We start from the raw sequence: 25,122 nt of genomic DNA on the forward strand, positions 1-25,122 counted from the left end.
CAGTAACATCCAGGATTGAACAGTATAACACATCGTTCCATGAAAATGTTGACATTCTAACAATGTCTTTTGCGGTACCTTGAGGTAGATTTTTATAGCATGTTTTTACAATCTGACTTTACAAAAGATGTAATCAAAAATCATCAACCTGCCATGTGAAATATGATGGATGAACCACCTCTGACTGGATACAAATGCCTGTGGAAAGATCTTAAAAACCAACTATAACAACTAATCTACATTCTCTACTGACAATACCAAAGGCAATGGATAATTTACTATAAGAAATGATCCGATATAAACACATCCAAAAATGTCATTTTTATTTTTCACTTTAATGTAATTTAATATGGTAATATTGGTTCCATAATTGTTGTATGAAGTCATTTGCTTAGGGGACAAAGTCATGAATTTGATTGGTTATTACAGAAGAGAAATACTCACTGAGCAGTTATGAATGAAAGGAAAAGGCTTTTATTAGAACTAATGAGTAATCAAATTAATTTGTACTCTGTGTGAAGCTGCATACAATCTGAGCCAACAGGTTTCAAGCATCTACTGAGAATACAGCATAGCAACTGAAGAATGTGTTGTCTCAGATAAACAATGCTTACAGATAAGAGTTTTTCTAGTTTTGTCACTTCTGAGAACAAAATCTTGATTCTGGAAAACCTAATCTAGCACATGGATGCAGTAAAATCTCATAAGGTAATATGTTTTATCCTGTGCACACACATTAATTATCTTGTAAGAACAAGTTACTTATCTTGGGCACACAAGTTTATTATCTTGTGAGAACATGTTGTTTATTTTCTGTGCACAAGATGACTTAGAACATATTAATTTGAGTCTCTAATGATTTTAAAGTTATTGAAAACATTACTTGACACTATTTTAAATAGAATAATAACCTTTTATTTAATTTATCTTGTTCGCAAAAGCTAAAAAAACACATTACCATACACAACTTCAGGGACTTTGTAATGTACAGCTGGATGAAAGCAAACAAACAAACAAACAAAACCACTTGAGTGGGTTTTTTGTTGTTGTTGGTTTGTTTTCTTGCTTGTCCACATATCAGGCAAGCCTAGAAGAGGCATTATCACTCACTGACCGACTGACCGTACTTTCACACTATGAAGTGACAAAGTGACAGACAACCATTCATTTCCTATGAGAGTAGGCGCCTTTGCATTGTAATTTAGCAACAAAACAAAAAGCTACAAATCAAACAACGATTTCCTCAGTTTTATTGTATGACACATTGCATTGGTGCTTTTAGCAAATTTCACCTAGAGCAGAGGGATGGCATGAGGCTGCAGCAGGGAGAGGTGGGGGTTGGGGTGTCAGAGGTTCTCACCTCCAGGCAAATTTACATTTCAGATTTAATTTCATGCATTCTGGTGATTTTTCTATGCATGTGATTCACATGAAGAGACAACATAAACTCAATGTTATGCTGAACACTTAACATTTATTTTAAAAGAAAATACATCACATGCAATAAGGACTCACAGTTAGGTTTTGTGTGTGTGTGTGTGGGGGGGAACTGTCCCCTAAGGGAAAATGCAGTTTGCAGCATCACAGGGAAATACAAAATACACATCACATTATAAATTCTACATTATACAAGTCGCAGATATATAGATTCAATATACAGTCTAATATGTACACAAGAAAAAAAGAGAATACACTGTATACAAGTATGTAGAACAAGAATAACAACCCCTCTCATACCCTCTAGGTACATCTCACCACCCGATGCCACACACAATTACATATATTTAGTTATTCAGCAAAACGTCAACAAAAATGTCCACATCCAGTGACTTTGCATGCTCCCTCTACTGCGCACTGGTTATTGTTTTTGTAGTCAGTTATTTTCTCTCATACCCGACACCAGGCTCTTTTTAATCCGAGACACATAAAGGCTGTACGGTAGGCGTGCAAGCCATTTTTAATCAGACCTCACAGGTTAGCGAGCTGCTTTTCAGCAGGGACTAGATAACCGGCAGGCTTGCTAGGTTAGCCATGACCATCTTCAGACGAGCTGGGTTCATTTCGATCCCTGCAGGGGAACGAACGGGAGCTGCAGCTAATGGACACTCACCCAGTTCTGTTACATGTCTAAGCAGTATGTCTATGGAACGCACCGGGCTGAAAACTCTCAAGCCTTGAACCGGAGACACGTTCAACTGAGCACTGTTACATACTTAACACAGTCAAAATCTTGTAAAAACATTTAAAACACCTTACCTATTACTTCGCACAATCGGGAGCAATAACAGATCAAGGAGACGATCCGATAGCAATAAAACTGGTAGATTTTCCCTTTGTCGGCAGGCATAACCAGTTCTCTTACACTGGCGAGTAAAGAGGATTACAGGGAAATATCCAGCTACCTTGAAATATGAACTTTCAGCACCAGCATGCTTATATAATAATTGCCTACAAACGTCAGTGCCTTTTTTGGGGGTGGCAGTCGCCAGCCCACAGCACCGACCTGACTGCCTGAAACATTCCAGATTCCATGTCGATTCCTTTGACCAGTCGACTGTAGACTGTAGAATATTTCTTTCTAGTCGTATTCCTCTTCTGTTTATAATTGTGGTTTCTTTTTTCCCCAGTAGAATATGATCCATATTTCTATCAACAGATGTAATTAAAAGAAAAACAGTGGATATTGTTGCAGTCTTTAATGAATGTAGCTAGGTAGATTAATAACTTGATAAACTGCCAAAGATACTTTTTTTGGGTGCAGAAGTTAAAGTTTTCACAAATATTACAGTTTGAAAATAGCTACATTAAAAATGCATTGACTGCACCACAAAAAGTATCAGAGCCTTAAACAGTTGGAGTGTAGGCCACCTGTTCTCCCATTAGCTAACCTGCAGGCTTGTATTGTTAGATGTTCATGGCGTTTAGCAATTATTTTTAATCGAATGTGATCTGCTTTGCCCAGTGTGAAAGACAAAATAATTTTTGCTGCGTAGTACTTAGGATATTGGGGTCTTCTATTATGACGTACTACCTCACCCAGTGCCGAAATGCACATATAAGAAATATACGAGACCTGCAAGACTTAATGTTAACATTTACTCATAGCTGTGTCTGAAACTAGCAATTAGACTAGAACAATGTAGACTAAAACTAGAACAACGTAGACTAAAACTAGAACAATGTAGACTAAAACTAGAACAACGTGGGCTAATATTTCGACACACTCTGCAGGCTTACAGGCCTCTAGGAGCTGAGGCATTTTTCTCAGCAGTAAGACAAAAGACCACTCAGATTCTAGAGACTTCCAAGCATTTCAGATGTTGTCCTGATAACACCTGCTAAAAAATGTGGTGCAGCGGATAGTGGTCCTGTGAAACCTGGCTTGTCTAGTTGTCTGGTTTTCATTATATCTGTTCGGATTCACTGCAGTGTGTTGGCACTGTTACGGTAAGCACTCATTACACAGAAGCACTCTGAAAGGGAGAATGAAATTGCTGCACACTTGTAGAAGTCGAATGAAAAGGCGGATGCTTTTATGACATGTCATCTGAGGGGTTTGCTTCGTCCTGTATGAGAGCTCAGAAATGACAGAAAGTGCAACAGGGATGGGCAGAGAGAGACTGACTAAAGGCAACACCTTCACACCCCTCTTCCATTTAAATTTCTCCGGGCAGATGAAGTGTCCTTATCAGTGTAGTTGCTGGAAACAAATATTGGTAATAATGGTTCCATCTCAACATTTTATAATTTAGATATTCCAATCTGTAAAGGACACTCCGGCGTACCACCCGCACCGCTGAAGATGATGTCATTTGGTTAACAGGCACCACAAGCTGGTAGTTCCAGCTGTTCATCATCATATATTTCCACTTTGCTGGCCAAGGGCCTCACATTCTTGCCTTTTCATTTCATGATTTAAAGGCGCGTGGAACGATAGCTGCCATACATGTCGAGCACCCTTGTGACTCGGAATTTACCACTGACTCACAAGTAGCAGCACTTTTTAATTGGTAGTAATGCTCCGAAATAACACTGCGAGAACTTCACACGCTAGTTGTGAATCGCAGGTTATATTGTTTTATTTATATGGTGACTGTATAAATCATCAGTTTGCTGTAAAGTTTATTTAAACATTTCCTGCGTCCATGTGCGATACTGAATGTCAGTTGTAAGCGTGGGTGGTGATCAGTGCTCCGTAAGATTCTAATGGCCCAGTAGGGCAGACCGGTCAGGCCCACTCATGTTTCACCCAGATTCCTGCCACTGAGAGGTGATGGCAGCTCGAGCCATCTCACCTCAGAGGGCTTGTTTTTCATTATTTACCTTTAGCACCCTTCAAAGGGATGACAGACACCATGTCAGGTGTGCACGTCATCAGTGATGGCAAGCCCATCTCAAGAGGGGAAGGGGAAACTGGACCTGACCTCATCCAAAAGAAGCAGCCTTCTCACACACACACACACACACACACACACACACTCACACACACTCACACTGACACACACACACTCACACTGACACACACTCACACTCACACTCACACTCACACACACACTCACACTCCCTGGAATCTTCTTTATATATAAGACATGTTTTAACTGTGAACTTACACTCATGACTACTATCAAGCAGTCAGCAATTTCAGTGCTCTTTACATCTCAGTGAGGACAACTGAATCCACTCAAGTTATATGCGGTAGGACAAACAGCAGTTACGTTCAGAGAATTCAAAACCTTAATGAAGAAATAGACGATAATAAACCCAGATTAAACAAACACAAACAGATTTTTTTTTTTTAATTCATGGCTCATACTAAAAACAAGAAGTTGGCTTTGCTGAAGAAAACTGATGCTAATAGTAGTACTACAGGACAGATTGTTTCTCCTGCCTATTAAAACCAAAAGAAAGTTGTCACTATTCCAATGAGTCCAAATTGACTTTTACAAAGAGATCTGTACTATCCAAAGCTCTAAACTTTGTACCCCCAGTGCCTACTAATACTACATTTAATTAAATAAAGTCCATTAATGACACTAAAGCCATTTTTCTGTGTTTAAGGTTAAATGCTGATTTTATTATAGAAGTCCATGATACTCTGCAAGCAGTGGTGCTTGTGGAAACCTTTACTTATCTAAATATAACTCACCAAGCCTTCCTGAACACCTCCTTCTTGAGATACATACAATATCTGGGGGTTTTTAATACCTACGAAAGAAAGGAAATTTGTAACATATATTTCAACAAAGCAACAAAAAAAATGTAACAAAGGAAGATTAAAGATTTATAGATTAAAGATCTATAAACAAAAGAAGTGGCACCGTTAGTGAGCCGTCAGATAAAAGCTGGAGCCGTTGTCGTTTTGAGCAGACATTCACTACACGGATGCAAGCAGTTTTCTGATCCCAGCGTTTACAGGCACAACAGCTGTGACATCACTCCAGTTACAGTCCCACATCCACTCAATTATTAATTATGCCATTTTAACAGGACACCTCCCAGGTTTCACACAGAATCTTATTATAGATAATCCTTGCTACAGCTGCTTTTATCTTATCCATAAAATTCACAAGGAAAACAATCCTGGATGTCATTTTGTATATGCTTCTTCTTTCCCAAAAGAAATTCCAGTTTATTGACATTTTCAGCATATTGTTCAGTCCTTACCCACATATGTTAAAGGCTCTTCACATTTTCTACAACAACAACAATAATAATAATAATAATAATAATAATACGTTTACTGTATATATCGCCTTCTCAAGGTCGTTTTTGAAATAACAATACAGATGAATAGAAAAATAAAGAAAACACTAACACAAATGAACACATCAATTGACAACTATTAACAGAAATGCTGAGAAAAGAGGTGTGTTTTAAGATGGGGTTTGAAAGAGGAAAGTGAAGAGCAGAGACAGAGAGAGAGGTGGACTGCAGCCATGATGCTGAAAGACCTGCCTCCTACAGCGGTCAATCTAAACCTGACGACTTGCATTAAAGGACCGAAGTGTTCAGTTGGGCCAGTAAGAGTGTAGGAGCTCAGCCAGGTAGGGAGGCGCAAGACCGGGCAGAGCTTTGAACGTAAGCAGGAGGAGTTGCTACTGAATGCATTCAAGGAGCCAGTCTAACTGATATAAAATAGGGGTGATGTGGGCTGATTTTCTAACATGTAAGAGAATTCTTGTGGCTGAATTTTGAACATATTGATCATATGAAAGTGTGAACCAGAGTCTCAACATCTTGTTTGAAGGGCATGGGCCTAAATCTAGTGATACTGCAGATAAAAAGGCATTTTTAACCAGGGACTTGATGTGGAGTTCAAAAGAGAGAGGAGTCAAAAAGAAACCAAAGTTCCTAACTACAGATGAGGATTTGACAACATCCAGATTGAATTTAAAATCAGAGAATTTTGAGATTTTGGATTTAGAACCAATAAGTAGAACTTCCTATAAGTAAATCCTGACAAAACAGAAGTTTATGTTCATCTACTGTTTAAGATCTTGGATACAAGAGAGTAAAGCATGAGCTGGTACGGTGGTGTTAGCTTTAGTGTTAATGTAAACATGTCATCAGCATGACAGTGGAAGGGATGATCATGCCTGCTGATAATCTGGTCAAGGGGTAGCATATAGATTAAATAGGAGATGACCAAGGACTGATCCCTGGGGAACACCTTGAATGAACACATTGGTATCAGTGTGCCATTTGTGTTTACCAAAGACAACAAAATGTGATCTATTAGAAATATAGAAGGTGAACAATTCAAGAACCGTTTTAATAATTCCAGTGTTTGAGAGCAGGGTGATGAGCATATTATGGTTAATTGTGCCAAATGTGGCAGTTCAGTTTGTTCCTTCTAAATTTAACACATGCAAAAACAACTACCTGCCATCTCCTGACTTTTTTCAATGAGCATTAAAGGTTCATACTTGGTCATTCCAAATGGTCACCTCATTATTCGAGAGCTTTAGTTTGCATTTTCTTGATGCAAGACTTGAAAATAACCCTCCCACAGATATTCTCAAGGCTGTTGTTATTTGTGTTAACTCTAAACTGCTTTATGTTTAACTCCAACTACTCACAGAAAAGATTTAGTGTGGTTACTTAAATGGGACCAACTTATGAAATCCTCTTACTCAAGCTATTAAGGTTCAAACTAATTTTCAGTGGGAATGAAGACTTCCTCCAGAGAATTATAGAACTGTGTGAAAATTTTCATACAGAATATGTGGCTTTCCTACAGATATCCTAGATGATGCTCATCTTTTACCTGTTCGTGAAACAAATTCCCTGACTTATGAATCCATTATTAAGACAAGAAGAATTCCTTTGCTGTTTACTTATCACCACTTAAACACTTTAAAATCCAAGGCAATGCAGAGACAGCATCCCGTTTTACGGATTCCCCACTGATGAGGTAGTTGAACAATAACTGTGATACTGTAGCCTGCATCCACTCTATATGTGCAACATGTCAATGTATTAACACAGCCACTAAAATAACTTTCACAAAAGGATCAGTTGTTATCACTCTTTCCTGCAGGATTTGTCTATTGTATCCCTTGCAAGAAATGTAATCAGTTGTACATTGGAGAAACCAATAGAAGTCTCGCTGATCATTTTGTTGAACACTTTCAGACCATCAAAATTAAGGATTTGTCGTTTCCAGTGGCAAGACATTTTAATGTTAATGGACATTAATGGCATATCTGTTTGCACTGCCGGTTGTTGCTATGGCAGCAAGTTAGGAAACTCCAGAGCCATGCAGGCTCTGGGAAACTCAAAGAACAAAACTGATCTACACTCTCAGAACTTTGAAACCCCATAGACTGAATGCTATCATTTAAACATTTACTGTTTTGATCTGGTATCATCTTACAGAACGTCAGAAGTGCGTATACACCCACACAAACAGAATATTTAACTTGGGTCCTCTATGGCACAAGGGCAATCAATAGGCAGCCATTTCACTGGATTTCCATTCACTCCAATTGGTACACATGGGAATACTATGAGTTCAAGGGCTGATAGGTGTTGTATTCGTGGTTTAACTGTGTTCCTGTTCTCAAATTTGGAAAATTCTAAAACCTCTCAGAGATTTTCTATCATAAGACCCATTTGTTTTTTAATGCATTTAGAGAGGTGACACATCAGGAGCAGTTAGCCAACAGATGCACTATATTAGTCTGTTTTTTATGAACAGCGAATATCATACATCTCTAACAAAGACCTAAACATCCATAGCACACTTACTGTGAAACAAGCAGAAAGGAACAGATAACTGAACAGCCTAGGATTTCAGAGCCCAGGATTTTCAGATCTAATGGTACAATTATTCACTGATGACATGGCCTGAGCCTCCAGAAATTAATTTCTCTTTAGTCTGCACATCTAGAACATTCCTGCATCTACAATAAGAATGATACATATCCAATTTCACAAAGAACTGCTTTTATCTTTAAAAGGTGACTGCCAATAAATATGGTGACAGCAAACAAGAAGACACTTTAAAATAGGATTATCTGGCAGGTGAATATGAGTCCATCAGCCAGGAGAGACGAGATGCGCCCTAAAGTAACCTTGACAATGGTACTGAAATTACTGAGGCAGACCAACACATCAATATCCCATTAGGAATATATTCATAAGTAATGTACAGCACAAATCACCTCTCACGTATAACAACGAAATACAGCAATCCAGTATAGCTGTTAAGAAATTGCATTTGCTTTCTTCGGCTGACTGACACTTCTAGCTAGTTAAACCACAGTAGTATCAAAGACCTCACGAAGATTCTGGTACTAGAGGAAGATTGCAAAATGGACACCTGACTGCAAAGCACACCAAGCACCTGCAAAAGTGGTGAGAAACTTGTTTGATTTTTTAAAAGTTCGTAATTATTAGGGATTTTAGTAAATCCTTCAATATTTATTCCTTATTGTTTCCATTGTCTGATTTTGTGTGTAAGACTTTCTAAAGTCAGTGGTGGACAACAAATTGCCAGTGATTGAGAATTATCTCGCCAGGGGGGCAGACCCAAATGCATGTGATAATGTGAGTGCCAAAAAACCCCACAGCTCTGGTTATTCCGAATTTACAGCCAGTTTCTGACAGTTCCATGGAGCTGATAATCACTCTCTCTTGCGCATGTTCTAGTTCCGAAGCACAGCTCTACAGTGTTTACAAGGCAACTTGGAGATTGTGAGAAGACTGCTGCAAGCTGGGATGTTAATTGAAAGCAAGGACAAGGCAATGCTTGAACCTTATCAAGTATTCCAGAGCTCAGCATTATTGGTTTTTGTCTTTTTTTTGCTCAGTCTTCATTCCAGCCATCCTGAGTTTGTCAAAGATTAGTAAATGAAGTCAGTATTTACTGTAGTTTTGCTATGCATCTGAACAGTTTAAAATGGAACTCACACAAAACAATTGGCTGACAAATCCAAAACCCTGCTTCCAGCCACACATCAGTGCCCATTATGACCTTGAATGTTTTCCTCCAACCATTGGCTACATTAGCAAAAGAAAAAAATGTTTACGTAAGACACTGCAATTTCACATGCTTTGCACATTCCTATTCAAGGCCTGTCATTTTCACTGTTACTTGGTGTGATGGCAGCTTAGGTGTTAATGGATAAACCAGTTCACCAGATAGTAAAGTGCTCCTCTTTTCATATCCCTCTTCTACCCCACTGTTGCATTTCTAGCCAGCATTTATACATTTATCTAATTTTTACATCCATCATTTCATCTATTCAACATCTCTGCCTCACTGTAATCCTCCTATTCAGCTTTTGTACCTCACTGTACTCTTCCTATCCAACATCTCTGCCTCACTGTAATCCTCCTATTCAACTTTTCTACCTCACTGTACTCTTCCTATCCAACATCTCTACCTCACTGTAATCCTCCTATTCAGCTTTTCTACCTCACTGTACTCTTCCTATCCAACATCTCTACCTCACTGTAATCCTCCTATTCAGCTTTTCTACCTCACTGTACTCTTCCTATCCAACATCTCTACCTCGCTGTAATCCTCCTATTCAGCTTTTCTACCTCACTGTACTCTTCCTATCCAACATCTCTACCTCGCTGTAATCCTCCTATTCAGCTTTTCTACCTCACTGTACTCTTCCTATCCAACATCTCTGCCTCACTGTAATCCTCCTATTCAGCTTTTCTACCTCACTGTAATCCTCCTCTCCTGAGCCTCTACCTCAGTATTATATTGCTCCCCAGCTTGATGCAGCTGTGGTTCACTGGGCATGCCAGGGAGGGAGCCTGCCCATACTAGAGCTGCTCCTGCATCATTGTAGCAACCTTGACGCAAGAGACAAGGTAACAGGCACTAGCCCAGCCACCCTCTGTGTCCGTGATCTTAGTGCTGCCATCAGCTGATGCTATTATTAAATGGCACCCTCCTTCTCGAATGTCTCCCTCTAACCTTGCACCTTTGGCTGCCGAGTACCCCTCTCCACGGGGCAGTGTGGGCAGGCCACTACGGATGTGCCGAGCACCTTATCCACTACGGGGCAGGCACAGTGAGGTGGCACTAATGGCCTTATGACTGTTTCTACTACGTCACGTTAAAAGCCGTGCTGAGTTTCTTCACACCCCCCTCTTCAGGAGGGGGACACCCCGATGCACAACACTGTCCACCAGAACAGATTCTGACTCATTCAGTTACTGCTAATACATGGAGTCAATCCCAAACTGAAGAACTATGTAAGGGTATTTTGGGTTTTTTCCAGACACAGATTAGACACTTTTACTAAGCCCTGAGCTCTCCTGCATTAGATATTACCTACTGAAAATATATATTTTTAAACTAACTAACTAACTGTGGCATGCAGACAAGCCCTACCCCTTTTTCAGTGTATCTTTAAAGTTGGATCAATTGCGATTCAAGCAGAAAATTACCTAAAGCAAAACCGCCTCAAATCCATACACGGCTTGTTTTTTAAAGTGCTGGTTTTAGAATCTCCATACTGACATCTAGTGGCACTAATACAAACATGTCAAGGCACCGAGGTGACAATGGATTTGCATGATGGGATTTCACTTCACTTATACGTGAGACCTATTCCAATATTTGGACCTCTTTACAAAAACTGCTATAGCATTTTGCATTATATAACAAAGAAGGGCAGAAATAGTCACAAACGTGCAGTTTCGTTTTTTAAATCTGGCACATGACTTATTTCACTGCAGGGGGGGAAATCACCTATGGACATACAGGTGATTTTGGAGTGGCGGTGTGACACCAAAACCATCCTTGATAGTTTAAAGCACAACGAAAATCTCAAGCCAAGTGAACAGGTTAACCAGTGACAAACCACTGTGGAAACATCACAGCCGGAGCTGTGCATTACTGTCTGTTGTTGCAGAGCCAATAGGCTGAATGTTTGATTCCAATGCTTTTACAAAGGACAAAGCTTTAGATGGTGTATTCATTTTGTCGTAGCAAACTAATTCTGGTCAGTTAATTGTTTCATAAAGTAAAACAAAGATATGAGGTATTTGTGAGGGTTTGAGAATAGTACGGCATGGCACAGTGGCGCGTCATTAATTGACTCGTGGTTGGTGGTAGATTACGAAAGCTACAGAAAAAAAAAAATCATACCTGGTGCTTGCCCTGCAGCGTGCTGGAGTAGTTTAGTCATGAATGTGGAACGTTACTCTGTGACCTAGCCTCACACTGTGTGCTGTGTCTGACTATGCCATTGTATCTGATTTCTTTTCAAAATGTTATTATTCACAAAAGGGGTGCTCTTAATGCTTACTTTTTTCTTGCTTTTGTAAACTATTTCATAGATCTTGTTTCTTGAAATTGTTAATTTTACTGAATAAACACTGTTTTCACTGGCTCCTATTATTTTATTTGATTTTTCATCCTTTTAGAAGCAAACTACTAAAAAAAAGAATACAGAAAATCAGATAACTCAGGAGCTTCAAGATACCCATTTAGACAACAGGGAGAAAAAAAGGTCGTCATGAATAAATAATGCAAAACAGTGGGCCGAATAAACATCAAACTGCACTCTGCTCCCATCCTGAGTCTGCACTAAACCTTTACGACTTTGGCCTTCTTCGCAGCCGGAGATTCTTCCTCTTGCTCCTGGCCAGTAGGCTGCATCCTCTTCATCGTGTGGATTATGCCCAGTGCTGTTGCACGCGTCTCTGTCAGGCGTAGTCAACAAATATCTCTTTGAGAATGATTGTTTTTAACGGCAGCCATTACCTCAATAATTCAACGGGAATGAGACTGATATCATAACACTGCGCTGTCCTTTCACACAATACATGTAATGGACTTTTTTTTTTTTTTTTTTTAATAGATAGAAACGATGGATGCAAGAGTTCGGAAGATGTTTACCTCCGTGCAGTACGACAGCTCGGCAGTTAGTGGAGACGGCAGCTTTAGCATCACCCTCAGACAGGCCGAACACTAGGCCCCTACGTATCGAGTCAAGGGACATTCCAAAACATGCCTGCCTTCAAATACCATACATGTACTTCTGCAGCTCCATACAGCAAAGGATACAGATTGGCAATGTCGTACGGGCCACGCAACTCGATAGGCTAAATAAAGAAGCAAGAAGAATGACCACTTAATGGGACGGAGCATTGCTTGATGCTCCTGGTCTGTGCCATACAGTATGCACAGCAATGTTTGCATCAAGAATCTGTGTTCTTACCACCTCCGCTCCACTGGTAAGAATGACATTCTGAGAAAAAGAAACGGTGACAAAAGCTGGCCATTTCAACCCCGCAGACTTTATGGGCTTAAACATTTTTGACTTCGTTGCAAATAAACAGGGATGTACCTTTCCCTTGCATACTTCCGTTAAGTTGATGGCATTTGCGATGGTGTATTTCTTCATGGTGGAGTCCCGGATGGCTGCTGTGTAGCTTATCTCGAAGGACACTCCCCTCTCAATGGCCTTGGAGAATTAACAAAATGGATTCAATGTGGTACTTGACTTGTAATTGGAAGGTTGCTGGTTCAAGTCCCACCACTGCCACTGTTGGGAGCCTAAGCAAGTCCCTTAACCCTCAATTGCTCAAGTTGTACTCAGTCATAATTGTAAGTCGCTTTGGATAAAAGCGTCAGCTTAATGCCGTAAATGTAAATGACTGTTGCATTGAAGCAACTATAAGTCCCTGATTTTTAAGGTATACATCTCATTTAAAGTCTACTGGAGTCACAGTGCCTACTCAGATGGTGAACATGCAGCATAAGAGCAAAGCAACGAACAGCAAGTGATATAGATATTTTAAATCCAAACTTACTCCATTCACAGGTGACCTTTTGCAGTGAAAGGGCTGCTTTTCTGTCACTGCTATGCAGATGATGTCCACATCATAGGTCATGCAGGCTGCCTGTTGCAATTAAAGATATACAACGACGGCCTTTATTGCTATGGCTACAAAATTATAGCACTGGCTAATATGGAGAGAAAAAAAAGAACAGTAAATATTTATTTACCAGTTAACTTACATGGAAGAGCTTCTCTGTTTTGGGATACACAGCCAAAATGTCAAAGCTTTTGTACTCATTGGATGGCCTCTAAAGTAAAGGTCACACAAGATCATCATCACATTATATATCAGAATAATAGCGATCTTGACTTAAACAGCATGATCACTTGACATAAATGATAAACTTACAAAGTGTGAGGCATCAGTGGCAACCACAGTCAAACGGTTCAACACTTTAATAGGCCTGGATTTACCCTGTGAAAGAAAACAGGAATCAAGAGACTTGGCCCATTTATGAGCATATTGTCTCCCACAATTATTAAACAGTGACAAATAAACCAAGTCACCTGCACTATTGGGAACTTCTCAAACAGCTCTGTGACAGACTCGGGCTTAGGAATTTGCTGTAATCAACAAGACAAGTACCAACTTCACCAAACTTCCAACTTGCTCAGTATTTTTTATAAGCATGAATTAAGCACACGACAATACCTGTTTCTTCTGTTGTGGTTCCACGACATAATTTATTGCGACTGTGGAGTAACCAACTGAAAACAAATAAACCAGATGTGGATTGTATTAGTTATTCTCACAAAAAAACAGTCGCAGTACGGTCGAGGGTCATTCCGGGGGTAAAGTCAAGTGATCTACAGCAAGCGATAGCCGCTTCGCTAGCTTAGCTAGGTTAACATGTACACAACGAAGAGCAGAGCCACTCTCAGCATAGCTAGCCAGCTATATTTTAAAGAGCCCAATTTTGATCCTGAATTCCTCATTTATCCACATGTCCATAATGTTCAAAATTAACACGGTCGATGACTGATTCTACAGCATGCTAATTAAGTAGCTAGCTAACCTATGTGACTAAAGGGCGAACTTACGATGAGCTGCTGTCTCTATCGTACTTTGAAGTTTCTTCTTGTCAGTAATGGCCAAGATGTTTAAATCCATAAACACAGACATTTCCGTTTCTATTTCTTGCCAGAACACTAACGCTATAATAAAAAGCTATACTTTCATTAAACAGAACAGATATACACTTATACGCGTTAATAGTATTCCCTCATTTAGAGCATAAACTGAGCCACATAATCGCATTTATCTATTAACGCATATCTAGCCAGTAGCAGATTTTCGGAGACTTGGACACTGCGTAGACACGTGGGCTAACGTTCAGAGCAGGTGCTGCTGGGAAGTGGAGTCCATATGACGACATTCGCTCCTTATATGATAAAACAATAGACCCTACACAACTATGGCTCCTGCTCCCACAAGGCTTTTCGGCTGATTTGGACGTTCCGATTGGCGGAATTTAAATAGAAGCCCGCGGTAGGAGTAGTTAGCTAGCGGTAGCGCTGAGGTTGGCATTTTTTGAGTTCTAGGTAGTATAACTCGAGAGAAGGAGTCGAAGTAAAGACGATGATTTAGTTCTGTCGGTGTATTTCACATTTGTACAAACTGTATGTGGTTCTCAGTTTCAGTATCCGGTAGCTAAGACAGCTAGTTGGGCTTTTTAGCTTCGATTCGCTTGCTGACCTGATTGGATAGCTAGGTTAGCTAGCTAGTGTTATATCTTTAATTCATGTTCTCCTCTTTGGACATGAATAATGTTGGTAAGACATCATGCATAGTTTTAAAGAATAGCTTTACAGCTATAGCTACGAGTAGTTAGATATCGGTCAATACCACTTCCCTTGCTAACTTATCCTAACTAGCTGCACGTCCGTTGTTTGTATTAGCTAATATTAATGTTAATTAATATCACCTAGCAACTTGGTTACGGGCGCTCTTCTTTTATTCCTTAAAACAATGGAGTCTTGCTTAAATTACAAACCCGAGAGAGTAGGAGCTGTAATTGTGGAAGATTTAAGAAAAGATCTCTTTGCAGAATTCTCCAAAGTACCCACATACCAGGTAACACTGGCAGATCTTTCCCTTCTGAGACTCGTGTTTATTATTTATGGTAGACGCTTTTGTTTTTTACGTGGCTGCAGTGCTGATAGGTCGACATGCTCGAAAGTATTTTATTACACACGTACCTCTGTGCAGTGTGCAGGATGTGCTTCTAAGAAAGAAAAAAAAAAAGCCCAAAACATTTATATCCTTGTAGGAGTCTGTCCTGCTGGAGAAGGAACATTTGCAGGTTTATCTCCGAATACGTCCATTTACCTCTACAGAGAGTGGTTTTGGTGAATCACAGGTACTGAAAAAGATGAGTTGAAGTGATGAAGCTAAAGCTACTGAATTGAAAGTTCATATGTAATACCATTATAATGTAACGTATATCATGTATTATAATTTTAACATAATTGTTTAAATTGTGCTGTCACCTAACAGGGCTGTATTTCAATTGATCCTCCGGAGACGGTGGTTTTGAAAGCCCCGAGATCATCTCTAGCAGCCAGGCAAAGTGAAAGACTGGGACCACAAGTCGCTCAGCGCTTTCAGTTTTCAAAGGTCTGAGAGTGGTGCATTGTCACATACTGTTGGGTTCTCCCCCCCCCCCCCCGTGTCGGCACTGATTGTGGACAGGCCTGGGGGCATGTTCTAGGGTATAGGTGTGCTTGGCATGCTGTATAAACTGTTGAGTTCAATTTTCAGGTGTATGGTCCGGATGCAACCCAAAGGGAGGTGTTTGACGGAACAACGAAAGCACTCGTGAAGGACGTTCTCAAAGGAGAAAATTCCTTGATTTTCACTTATGGAGTTACCAATGCTGGGAAAACATTCACATTTTTAGGTGAGATTTTACCTTTGTGTGGTCTTGCCTCAGCAAGTAAAATAAAGACACATGATACATATTTTCCCTCTTGATTTTAAGGCCCAGAAACCGATGGGGGAATTCTGCCAAGGTCACTGCATGTCATCTTTAACAGCATTGAAGGACGACTCTATACTCAGAACAACATTAAACCCCACCGCTGCATAGACTTCACAAGGCTGACCAAGGATCAGCAGGATGAGGAAGCCACAAATAAGAAAAACCTTCTAAGAAGATTAAAAGAGGTGCAACTTTACATTGTCTTAGGAGGCCATTTATGTTTGCATGCATTTTAAAGTGTATTCTCTTGGTGCAAATGAATTCTGAAGGATTTTGCTTATTTTTCAATCCTTTACTCCTCTAGAGTGGTTTGCAAAAAAGCACCTGCAACGTGTCAAATTCTACTTGCAGCTCCTTACTTGAGGGCAAGTATAATATCAAATCTATTTGCATATTTGTAGGCTTTTTGTTTGTTTTTGTTTTTGTGAGGTGTAGCAAGTAAGTTTCTTTCTTTTTTTAAATATCTTTGATCTGCTTTCTTTAGGTTATAGTTATGGTGAACTAGATGGAGAAAGTCTCTGTTTGGAGGAGGACTCCAACATTAAGTTCTCAATATGGGTGTCCTTCAGTGAGATATACAATGAAAATATCCATGACCTGCTGGACTTTGTCTCAAGTGGCTCCCAGAGAAGGAGCACACTGCGACTGTGCCAGGATGTCAAAGGCAACACATTTGTCAAAGGTAATGAGATGGCTTTACCTATGAGCTTTACATGTGGTAGTCTAACCTTTTTAACCTCCAGCAGTGCAGTTGCTAGATGTTGGTTGTTAATTTGATTAGGACCAATCATAAAAATTATGTTCTTTTATTACAGGTATTTTCTTATTAAAAGTAGTCTTTAAATATTTTTGACAGATCAGACCTGGATCCAGGTAAACAGTGCAGATGAAGCCTACAGAATTTTAAAGATTGGAAGGAAAAATCAGAGTTTCTCTTCTACAAAGATCAACAGTGTTTCAAGCAGAAGGTACTGCTTTTCACATTCTCCACTACTGAAGTTGACCTGCTCATGTTCGGTGTTTTCATGCAGGCATTTGTAGAAGACTATAACTTATACGCATGTGTTCTTCTCAGTCACAGCATTTTTTCCATCCGAGTCCTACGACTTGAAGATGTGGGTGTTCCTCGAGTCCAGACAATCAGCGAGTAAGAACCTTCTCTTTTCGTAAACCATTGGCTCTAAATGCCAAACCTTCAGCACACATTGTTGTTTCCCTGCTAGAATACTTTTGTCAGAAAGTCAAATGATTGTGTGCACGCATCATCAAATTGTACAGCTATTCACTTGTTGAGCAGCTTCCATGTAAATAGGAAAACTCAGTGCTGTGTAGTGTGGTGCTCTCCCAGCATTTGGTGATTGTGAACCCAATCTTTTGCTCCTCTAGGTTGTCCCTGTGTGATCTTGCAGGATCAGAGCGATGCACAAAGACCCAGAACAGAGGAGTGCGCTTAAAAGAATCTGGGAACATCAACACATCCCTGTTAACTCTGGGAAAATGCATTAATGCCCTGAGGCTGAATCAGACCTACTCAAAGTGAGGCTTTGGCACCTCTCAGGTCCCAAATAGAACTGACACTGAATGATTGATAAGAAAATTATTGTGTGTGTTATGTTGATGATGCCTTCTTTTTAGGTCACGCTGAGCCAGGGAACATTTGGGTTAAACAAATGTGAGCGTAGTACCTTTATTTGTCCATTATTGCAGCTGAAATTCTTTTTACTCCTACTAGGTTCCAGCAGCATATCCCTTTCAGAGATAGCAAGCTAACTCACTACCTACAGGGGTTCTTCTGTGGCCGTGGAAAAGCCTGCATGATAGTTAACATCAACCAGTGTGCTTCTGTGTACGACGAAACCCTGAACGTGCTCAAATTTTCTGCATTGGCTCAAAAGGTCAGTCAGGCTACAGTCAGGCCATGGAGGTGGTGTCCACCACCACCTCCGTACTCGGATCGCCTGGTGCACAGCGCTTTCTTACCTGGCAGCATCACATGAGTGGCTGCAGAAAAGCAGTTGAGCATCTCTTTAGTAGGTTTACATGCATAAGGTTTAGGAACTTTTATCTCATTGTGATCTATTATGTAAGGGAGAGAATAAATTGCAATGCAGACTAAAACCGCCAGAGTCTGGGAGCACAGGGATGCCACTTTATTGTACTAATATTTGGATAAGGGCGTCTGCTAAATGCTATAAATGTAAATAATGCAGGTGGTTCAAAAAAGCATTTTGATCTTTCAGAATCTGGAAATCGACTGAATGTTTTGTTTTGCTCACCCACTATGTAGGTTGTCGTCCTGAACCCAAAACCAGTATCTAGCGCTGTACCCAAGAAATCTGCCAGAGATGTCTCCATGATCCTCAACAATGTGGAAAAGAAAGAGTGGATGAGAAGACGCACCCTGATTGCCTGGGAGACCAGTTTAGAGGATGTACGGGAGGGTGAGGATGATGAAGAAATGGAGGAGGAAGAAGAATGTGATGAGGAGAGCATGGTGGAAAACACGGTCCAAGAAGCTGAAGATCAAGAGCTGCACGAGGTGCCGCGTCTCTCTGACACTGTCAGAACTCTGCCTGTTTTTACACTGTATTTAATGATTTTGTGTTTTTATTTCAGCTTCATCAGAAAATTAAAGAGCTTCGGGAAAAGCTTTCTAATGAAGAATCGGAAAAATTGGCCATGGAATCTCGCATCCGTCAAGAAGTTTCCACGGAGTTCATGGAGCTGTTTTCTGATATGGAAAAGGATTACAAGTAAAGAATGCTTTTGTTCCTGTCACAACATCCTGGTTCTCTCAGTGGTGTTTTGTCACTTGATGTGGAACATTCGTGTTTGTTTTCCCAGTGAACGTCTTCAGAGAGAGAAAGATATCGCAGAAGAGCGAACTGAAAGGAGATTAGAAATACTTAAGAATTTAACCAACGAAACTTTCAGTGGGTTGGCAGACACGGGCCCTGTTGACAACACAACCAAAGTGAATACCACAGTGTAACATGCGTACCTTTTTTACATTTTATACCTTTTAAAACAGAACTCTGTTTACCAGAAAATCTTGTTTTTTAAAAAGGCCTTTTCCAAGTGAACACAAACAATTTATTGTATTTAATGTTTATCCTTAAATTCTACAATAGCAGCATATTTTTTTGTTTGTTATTCAGGAGGCCAGGATGGAGTTTCTGGATGGAATGATGGAAGTGATGCAGGGCGACCTGGCTAAGATAAAGCAAGACGCCGAGGCGACACAGAAGTGTCTGGAGAATGCGGCCAGGTCCCCCGGGGTGGTCGCCAGACTGAGGGCACAGCTGGACAAGGTGGCGGAGGAGCTGCTTGAAAGCCAGCGGCTCCTAGGTGTCAAAACCAAGGGTGCGTTCGCTTGTTCTGGTCCCACCGCAAACAAAGGAGACTCACCCGCGTCGTGTCCGTCTGACTGAAGTGTCAATCTTGTTTCAGAAATGGATACGGTGCTTGCGCAGAGGCAGAAAAGCAGTGACCAGCTACTGGAAGCCAACAAGGTTGGTTTGTTGTTGTTGTTGTTGTTGTTGTTAGAAATGTTATTACAAATGTGTATGTGTTTTTATTAATGCTTTTCCTCGTAGAATTATGAAAATCGGGTAGTGAGGTGTCAGGAGCTCATGGCTATTTGCCAAGAGAAAGATGAAATGATCTCCAAGCTGCAGACAGCTTTAGATCGCAGTGTTGAGGCAGCTAATGAGGAAGTAAGTGCTTTTAACTCTGATGAACTAGACTTTGTCATACTGATGCTCTGCAACGTACAATAGGATATCGGAGTACTGAAAACGGTGATATTGTAAGTGTTGCAAAAGAGGCAAACCTGCAGTGACTGTTTTTGTTACTGTGGTTTTCTTCAGAGGGCCTTTATTGATACCGTTAAAGAAGAAATCTTACATTATAGAAATAATTGCAAGTGTTTGGTCAATGATGGCAAGGAGGAGATGAAGGACCAGGAAATCCAGCGGCTTGTGCTGACTTTGAAAGAGAGGGACGAGCTTGTAGACAAGCTGAAACATGAGCAGGATTCACTCCAGGAGAAAGTGAAGGAACTCACTGATGAGCTTAAAAAGCAGGCCCAGGCATACGGAAGCACCGTCTCCATGCTTGAGGCAGAAAAGGCCGCGACGGCCAAACTCGCAGGCGAGAATCGGGCTCTTTCCAGCAAGCTCAGTGAGCTCCAACAGACGACCAGTGACATGAGCGTCAAGCTCAAAGCCTTGAAAACCGATTTAGGCACCCAGATAAGTGCAGCAATTAAGCTTTCTGAGGAGCTTGAGACAGCCAAGGCTCTTCTCAGAGAAGGTGAAGAAGAGCGTAGCAAGCAGTCCAGCACCATTGGCTCCTTGAAGCTGGAGGTGGAGAACCTGAGGCAGAAGCTTCATGCCCACGCCCAGGAGCTTTTTCAGGGACGAGAGTCCGACTGCGCCTTCCGAAAAACCATCGAGAGTCTCCGTAAAGAGTGCGAGGCGATGATGTCGGCCTCGCAGGAGAAGAGCCGGAGGATCGAGGCCCTGGAGCCGGAGCTCAGCCGTGCCAGAGAGGAGCTGTGCCAGCTGGAGAACACACATGAGCAGTTTAGACGAGAGCGAGACGCCCAGAGGGAGGAGGCCTGTCATGCTCTGGACCACTACGAGGCAGAGAGGCAGGCGGCAGAGAGGCAGGCGGCAGAGCAGGCGACTGCACACAGCTCCGAGCTGCGGGTGGAGCTGGACGGCGCGAGGCAGCGGTTGGCAGCTCTCGAGGAGCAGGCGCGGGCCTCCTCGCACAGCTCCGAGAGAGCCAGGGAGCTGGAGCTGGAGTTGGCCGAGAGACATGCCCAATGCGCATCTCTGCAGGAGACGCTCCAGCAGTGCCAGAGCGAACTGGCCCAGGCACGGGAGGCTTTGAGGAAGCAGCGTGGAACCGCAGAAGAGGTAGAGAAGAGGAGTGTGGAGGCCTGGAACACAAGCCAGGAGGCAGAGAGGAGACGAAGAGAAATGGAGCAAGAGCTCGCATGTAAAGATGCAGAACTCAAGACTAAAGCTCAGGAGAGTTTAAAGTAAGTCCCGGTCTCCTTACTCAGCAGTACTCGGAGTCCTTTCTATTGTAATAAAATGCAATTTGCCTTATAGCATATGTCTGATGTGTATGTCTAATCTAAACTGAAAACATGTTGAGTAGCAGTTGATGGTATGCAGTGTCAGCCCATTGGTTTGGATTGCGTCTACACAGGCTCGAGACGCAGGTGGCCGAAGAGCTGGGTAAAATTCAGAGCTTACGTGCCGACCTGCAGCAGAAGGAGAAACGCATCTTGGATCTCCAGGCCAAGGTGTCTCAGGGCAGCACTGATGCTGAGCGCCTGCGGACAGAGGTTAGTGTATCGGACATCGGGGTTAAAAAATCGGAACAGCGCGTGGGCTGGTGTTAAACCCAACACATCGGACCTCTGTGTTTTTCCCCGCCACCCCAGGTCACGGCCCTGACCGAAGAGATCCGAGCTCTGCGACAGAAACTGAACGACGCAGAGGAGGAGAGGGATCGGGCAATGTCCACCCTGCCTAGCAAAGCGCAGACTGTTGCCCAGCCAAACACCGTGAGTGGCGAGTCTGTGATCCTATGTGGGGTTTCATTTATGTTGTTTTCTCATAGTTTGTTTTTTCCATGTCTTTCGCAGGAACAGTCCAGTTCGCAAGAAGCTCTCCAAGAATGTAAGCGCTTTAACACAAGCTTCCCCCACCGCAGCAGCACTGGTAGCAAGACCTTAATGAGGAACCAATGTTTGTCAAGACTTCTGCTGCTCTAATCATCTTAATCCCAGGCTATTATGCTGCATACTACAGTACGTAAGATAAGGAGAGGAATCCTGACCTGCAGCCTGGTGTTTGCTTGCAGTGCTTCCGGACAAGGACAGGCTGATGGAGGAAATGCAGCTCACACTAACAGACAGTGAGAGGACGCGGGTGGAGCGAGCGCTTGCGGCTCGGCTGAAGGTCATCGAATCCCTAAGTGAAGGTGACTGCTTGCTTAAGGAGCTCGTTTTTCGGGACTGCTGACGCTTTAGATGGTCATGACATGCAACCATTTCTCACAGAGCTCATGAAGTTGAAGAAGTGGCAGAGAGAGCACGCGACTGCCTCCGGTCCTGATCACGCAGGTCAAGGACAGGACACTACAGGACACTGGACAGTAAGCACAGCTCAGTACTCTTTGATCACAGTGTATTTACCAAGCTACTGCATTTCTGATGGGGAAACGGAGGAATGTTTTCAGCAGCAAGTGGAAGTGATTACTTCTGATGTTCCAGAGAGCCAGGAAGTTGGTGGTACAGTCAGGAGGAAAGCTTCTGTCCCCCGATGAACCCCGGAGGGCAAAGCAGAGAGACCAGATGACGGGACAACCACAGCAAAAGACGGATGGCAGAGTGCCAGCTGATGTGGTAAATGTTTTTCTTTCTCTCATTCTGGCTGTTCAGTAAGATTTAGCCTATAGATGTAAGGTTTTTTTTTTGGGGGGGGGGGTTGAGCCTCACTGCTCAGGGAGACGGGTGTGGTAAAACTCACACACTTCAGAGACCACGTTTAAGTGAAATGCAGCAGTTCTGTTTTTCAGTTAATGCCAGACACTAAACCTCAGTTTATATAATTGACTATAATTTATATAATTATAATTTATATAATTAGTGATGGCCTTTAAATCTGACAGAAACTAGACGTTAAAACGGACTAAATTGAAACCCAAATATGTCCGTAATAATGCTTCCTTCCCAACACTGGAGGTCAGCAGAGAACCGATAGACAGTGCAGCGGACAATGTGCCTCTCATCTCCTAAGAAACGCACAGATCTGATCTCAGATCAGCACTGCTGGTTCAGAGGCTTCTGGTCATCAATGGCCCTCTGTCTGCTGACTCTTGGCAGGACTGCTCAGCGCTCTCCACTGAGGATGAGAAGGATAATCACTTCCCCAAACTTGACGTGGAGATCAGCTTCACCCCCCTCAAGCCCAACCCCGTGAACCTCCGCAGGCCTGGAGGCGACGCGTCCGTCACGGTCAAAACTGGGAGCAAGGCTCGGAAGAGGCGGAGTGCAGCGGTGGAGGTGAAATCCCCAACAGGATTCCTGATTGGACTGCGATTGGCTTAAAAATAAAACCTAGAATTCTTTTTTTACTTTATTCCTTTTACGAGTTGCTCAGTATTAGTAAATAGTAACATTGTAAACTGGTGCTGTGTGTGTGTGTGTGTGTGTGTGATCTAGAACTTGGTGCAGTCAGAGAACAGGAAGAAACTGCGACTCCAGGGGAGCTCCAGGGCAGAAGTGCTGCCTGTGCAGGTGTGTATCTGCAAGATCAGTTGAAACTCGTCTTGCACGTATGGCTGCATAATAACTTGGACCAGAACTATAATTTCAATTGCGGTTATTACTTTAATCAGTGAATACTTAAAGAAACATTTGGTGAACATTTATGATTTGTTAGCGTTAGATCAAAACACTCAGGCGATACCTGAGACTGGCCAGTGCAGATGATGAACATTCACAGACTTGCTGGTAGAATTGTTCATTCGTTTGTAGTGCTAGGATTTGCTCCATGATATCTTGAAACTTTTTCTGGGTCCAGCGTAGATGTTTCAGGATCCACTGCAGTAAATTTTAAAGCAAAATCACGGTTCAGCATTTATGTGTCACGAATGGGCAGTGGTAGCGCAGTGGTTCAGGTACTCTACTAGTAATCAGACAGTTGCCAGTTCAAGTCCCACCGGCTCCAAGTTGTCATTGTTGGGCCCCTGATCAAGGGCCTTAACCCTCAATTGTTTATGTTGTACTCGGCCATAATTTTAAGTCACTTTGGCTAAAAGTGCCATCGAAAATGTAAACCGTTTTTTCTCCTCCCACAAGTCGCCCATGGCAGTCGGTAAAAAATCCAGTCCGTTCAAGCGTAAGGATCCCGCCAGTCTGAGAGGCAGGAAGGATGGAGCCCTGCAGAAGATTGGGGACTTTATCCAGAGTTCACCAACCCTGCTCGGGAGCAAAGGTCAGCACCAGCTCCTTATTTCATGCTCTGAGGGTGGTGTTGATCCCTGCTCGCATCCACCCTCGCCCCTCTGACGCTAACTGATGCTCGCCGCAGGCAAAAAAATAATGGCCATGGTGAAGTCCCCGGAGTCACAGCCTGACACGGCAGCCAACAGCAAACCCAAGAGGTCCAAACGCAAGCTGTTTAAGGGTCAAATCTCATCCCCGTATGATTCGCCTTCTCATCCGGTCAGTAGGGCTATGCACCGTTCATGTAGTGTGTTTACTGTTATTAGGCTGACTGAGTTGATTTATGTAAGTACAGTTTTCAAGCTATTTCCTGGTTTCCTTCACAGATGTTGGAAATGGATCCAGATGACAAGGAAAGTGATCATTTCATCATCAAGAGGAAGCTTAGAACACGAACTGCTAAAAGACAACCACAGCTGTACATCAGTAAATAAAGCTGTAGCCATGCATTTTATGGTGAAGTAGTTTACTAAGAGTAAAAGGAAAATCGGAGTCTTCTGAAAATTGATTTGAATTGAATTTTTCCTGGATGATGTATATAAATGATTTAAGAGTGTGGTGGGGTTGTTGTTGTTTTTTTTTTTTTTTGAGAAATATTTTTTTTTTACGATAAGAGGATGTCGTTATTGAGGTAGATAAGCATCAAAAATCAAACTCGGGTCCTCTTATCCATGTTGAATTGTTCTACTACAGTTAGTTCTGTACATTTTTGTACATTTTGTAAGTGGTGAGCAAAAGCAAAACCACTAAATCTGTCGTGCACTCATGCAAGGCGTGGAGTGACTCTCAATCT

General features: G+C 42.0%; 2 protein-coding genes across 6 annotated transcripts; one reads left to right on the forward strand and one right to left on the reverse strand.

Annotated features, from left to right (window-relative positions):
- Nucleotides 1-4,766: 4,766 nt before the first annotated feature.
- rpp30 (ribonuclease P/MRP 30 subunit) lies at nt 4,767-14,640 on the reverse strand. Of its 2 annotated transcripts, XM_035533603.2 has the most exons (11): nt 14,358-14,639; nt 13,969-14,024; nt 13,824-13,880; nt 13,666-13,731; nt 13,496-13,564; nt 13,288-13,377; nt 12,822-12,938; nt 12,693-12,722; nt 12,539-12,576; nt 12,371-12,450; nt 4,767-12,174 (listed from the first exon to the last, which is right to left on the reverse strand). In XM_035533603.2, the coding sequence occupies exons 1-11, from the start codon at nt 14,437-14,439 to the stop codon at nt 12,059-12,061; spliced, it is 801 nt and encodes a 266-aa protein (XP_035389496.1). In that variant the 5' UTR covers nt 14,440-14,639; the 3' UTR covers nt 4,767-12,058. The 2 variants fall into 2 exon arrangements, with proteins under 2 accessions (XP_035389496.1, XP_081553943.1); XM_081697817.1 differs by lacking the exon at nt 12,693-12,722 and having other exon boundaries at nt 14,358-14,640.
- A 174-nt stretch (nt 14,641-14,814) lies between these two features.
- Nucleotides 14,815-24,917, forward strand: kif20bb (kinesin family member 20Bb). Of its 4 annotated transcripts, none has more exons than XM_027013437.3 (29): nt 14,815-15,390; nt 15,587-15,676; nt 15,814-15,933; nt 16,078-16,216; nt 16,298-16,482; nt 16,602-16,662; nt 16,782-16,979; nt 17,154-17,265; nt 17,373-17,444; nt 17,684-17,833; nt 18,030-18,192; nt 18,585-18,836; nt 18,914-19,050; nt 19,142-19,271; nt 19,456-19,660; nt 19,748-19,809; nt 19,894-20,013; nt 20,167-21,347; nt 21,521-21,659; nt 21,759-21,881; nt 21,963-22,065; nt 22,181-22,300; nt 22,380-22,474; nt 22,593-22,724; nt 23,205-23,384; nt 23,544-23,618; nt 24,183-24,318; nt 24,415-24,548; nt 24,656-24,917. In XM_027013437.3, the coding sequence occupies exons 1-29, from the start codon at nt 15,286-15,288 to the stop codon at nt 24,761-24,763; spliced, it is 4,827 nt and encodes a 1,608-aa protein (XP_026869238.3). In that variant the 5' UTR covers nt 14,815-15,285; the 3' UTR covers nt 24,764-24,917. The 4 variants fall into 4 exon arrangements, with proteins under 4 accessions (XP_026869238.3, XP_081554301.1, XP_081554299.1 ...); XM_081698175.1 differs by having other exon boundaries at nt 21,963-21,996; XM_081698173.1 differs by having other exon boundaries at nt 21,759-22,065.
- The last annotated feature ends 205 nt before the right edge of the window (nt 24,918-25,122 follow it).

This window comes from Electrophorus electricus, chromosome 15 (assembly GCF_041902795.1).
Source record: "Electrophorus electricus isolate QZ-2024a chromosome 15, ASM4190279v1, whole genome shotgun sequence".
NCBI lineage: Eukaryota > Metazoa > Chordata > Actinopteri > Gymnotiformes > Gymnotidae > Electrophorus > Electrophorus electricus.

Coding starts and splice junctions, on each gene's coding strand:
- rpp30 (XM_035533603.2), bottom strand. CDS start 14,439: ATGTCTGTGTTTATGGATTTAAACATCTTGGCCATTACTGACAAGAAG. Junction 13,378..13,495: donor AAACAGAGAAGCTCTTCCAT/GTAAGTTAACTG, acceptor TAATTGCAACAG/GCAGCCTGCATGACCTATGA. Junction 12,723..12,821: donor CGGAAGTATGCAAGGGAAAG/GTACATCCCTGT, acceptor TCTTTTTCTCAG/AATGTCATTCTTACCAGTGG.
- kif20bb (XM_081698173.1), top strand. CDS start 15,286: ATGGAGTCTTGCTTAAATTACAAACCCGAGAGAGTAGGAGCTGTAATT. Junction 16,483..16,601: donor TTCTAAGAAGATTAAAAGAG/GTGCAACTTTAC, acceptor TTACTCCTCTAG/AGTGGTTTGCAAAAAAGCAC. Junction 16,980..17,153: donor AGGCAACACATTTGTCAAAG/GTAATGAGATGG, acceptor TATTTTTGACAG/ATCAGACCTGGATCCAGGTA.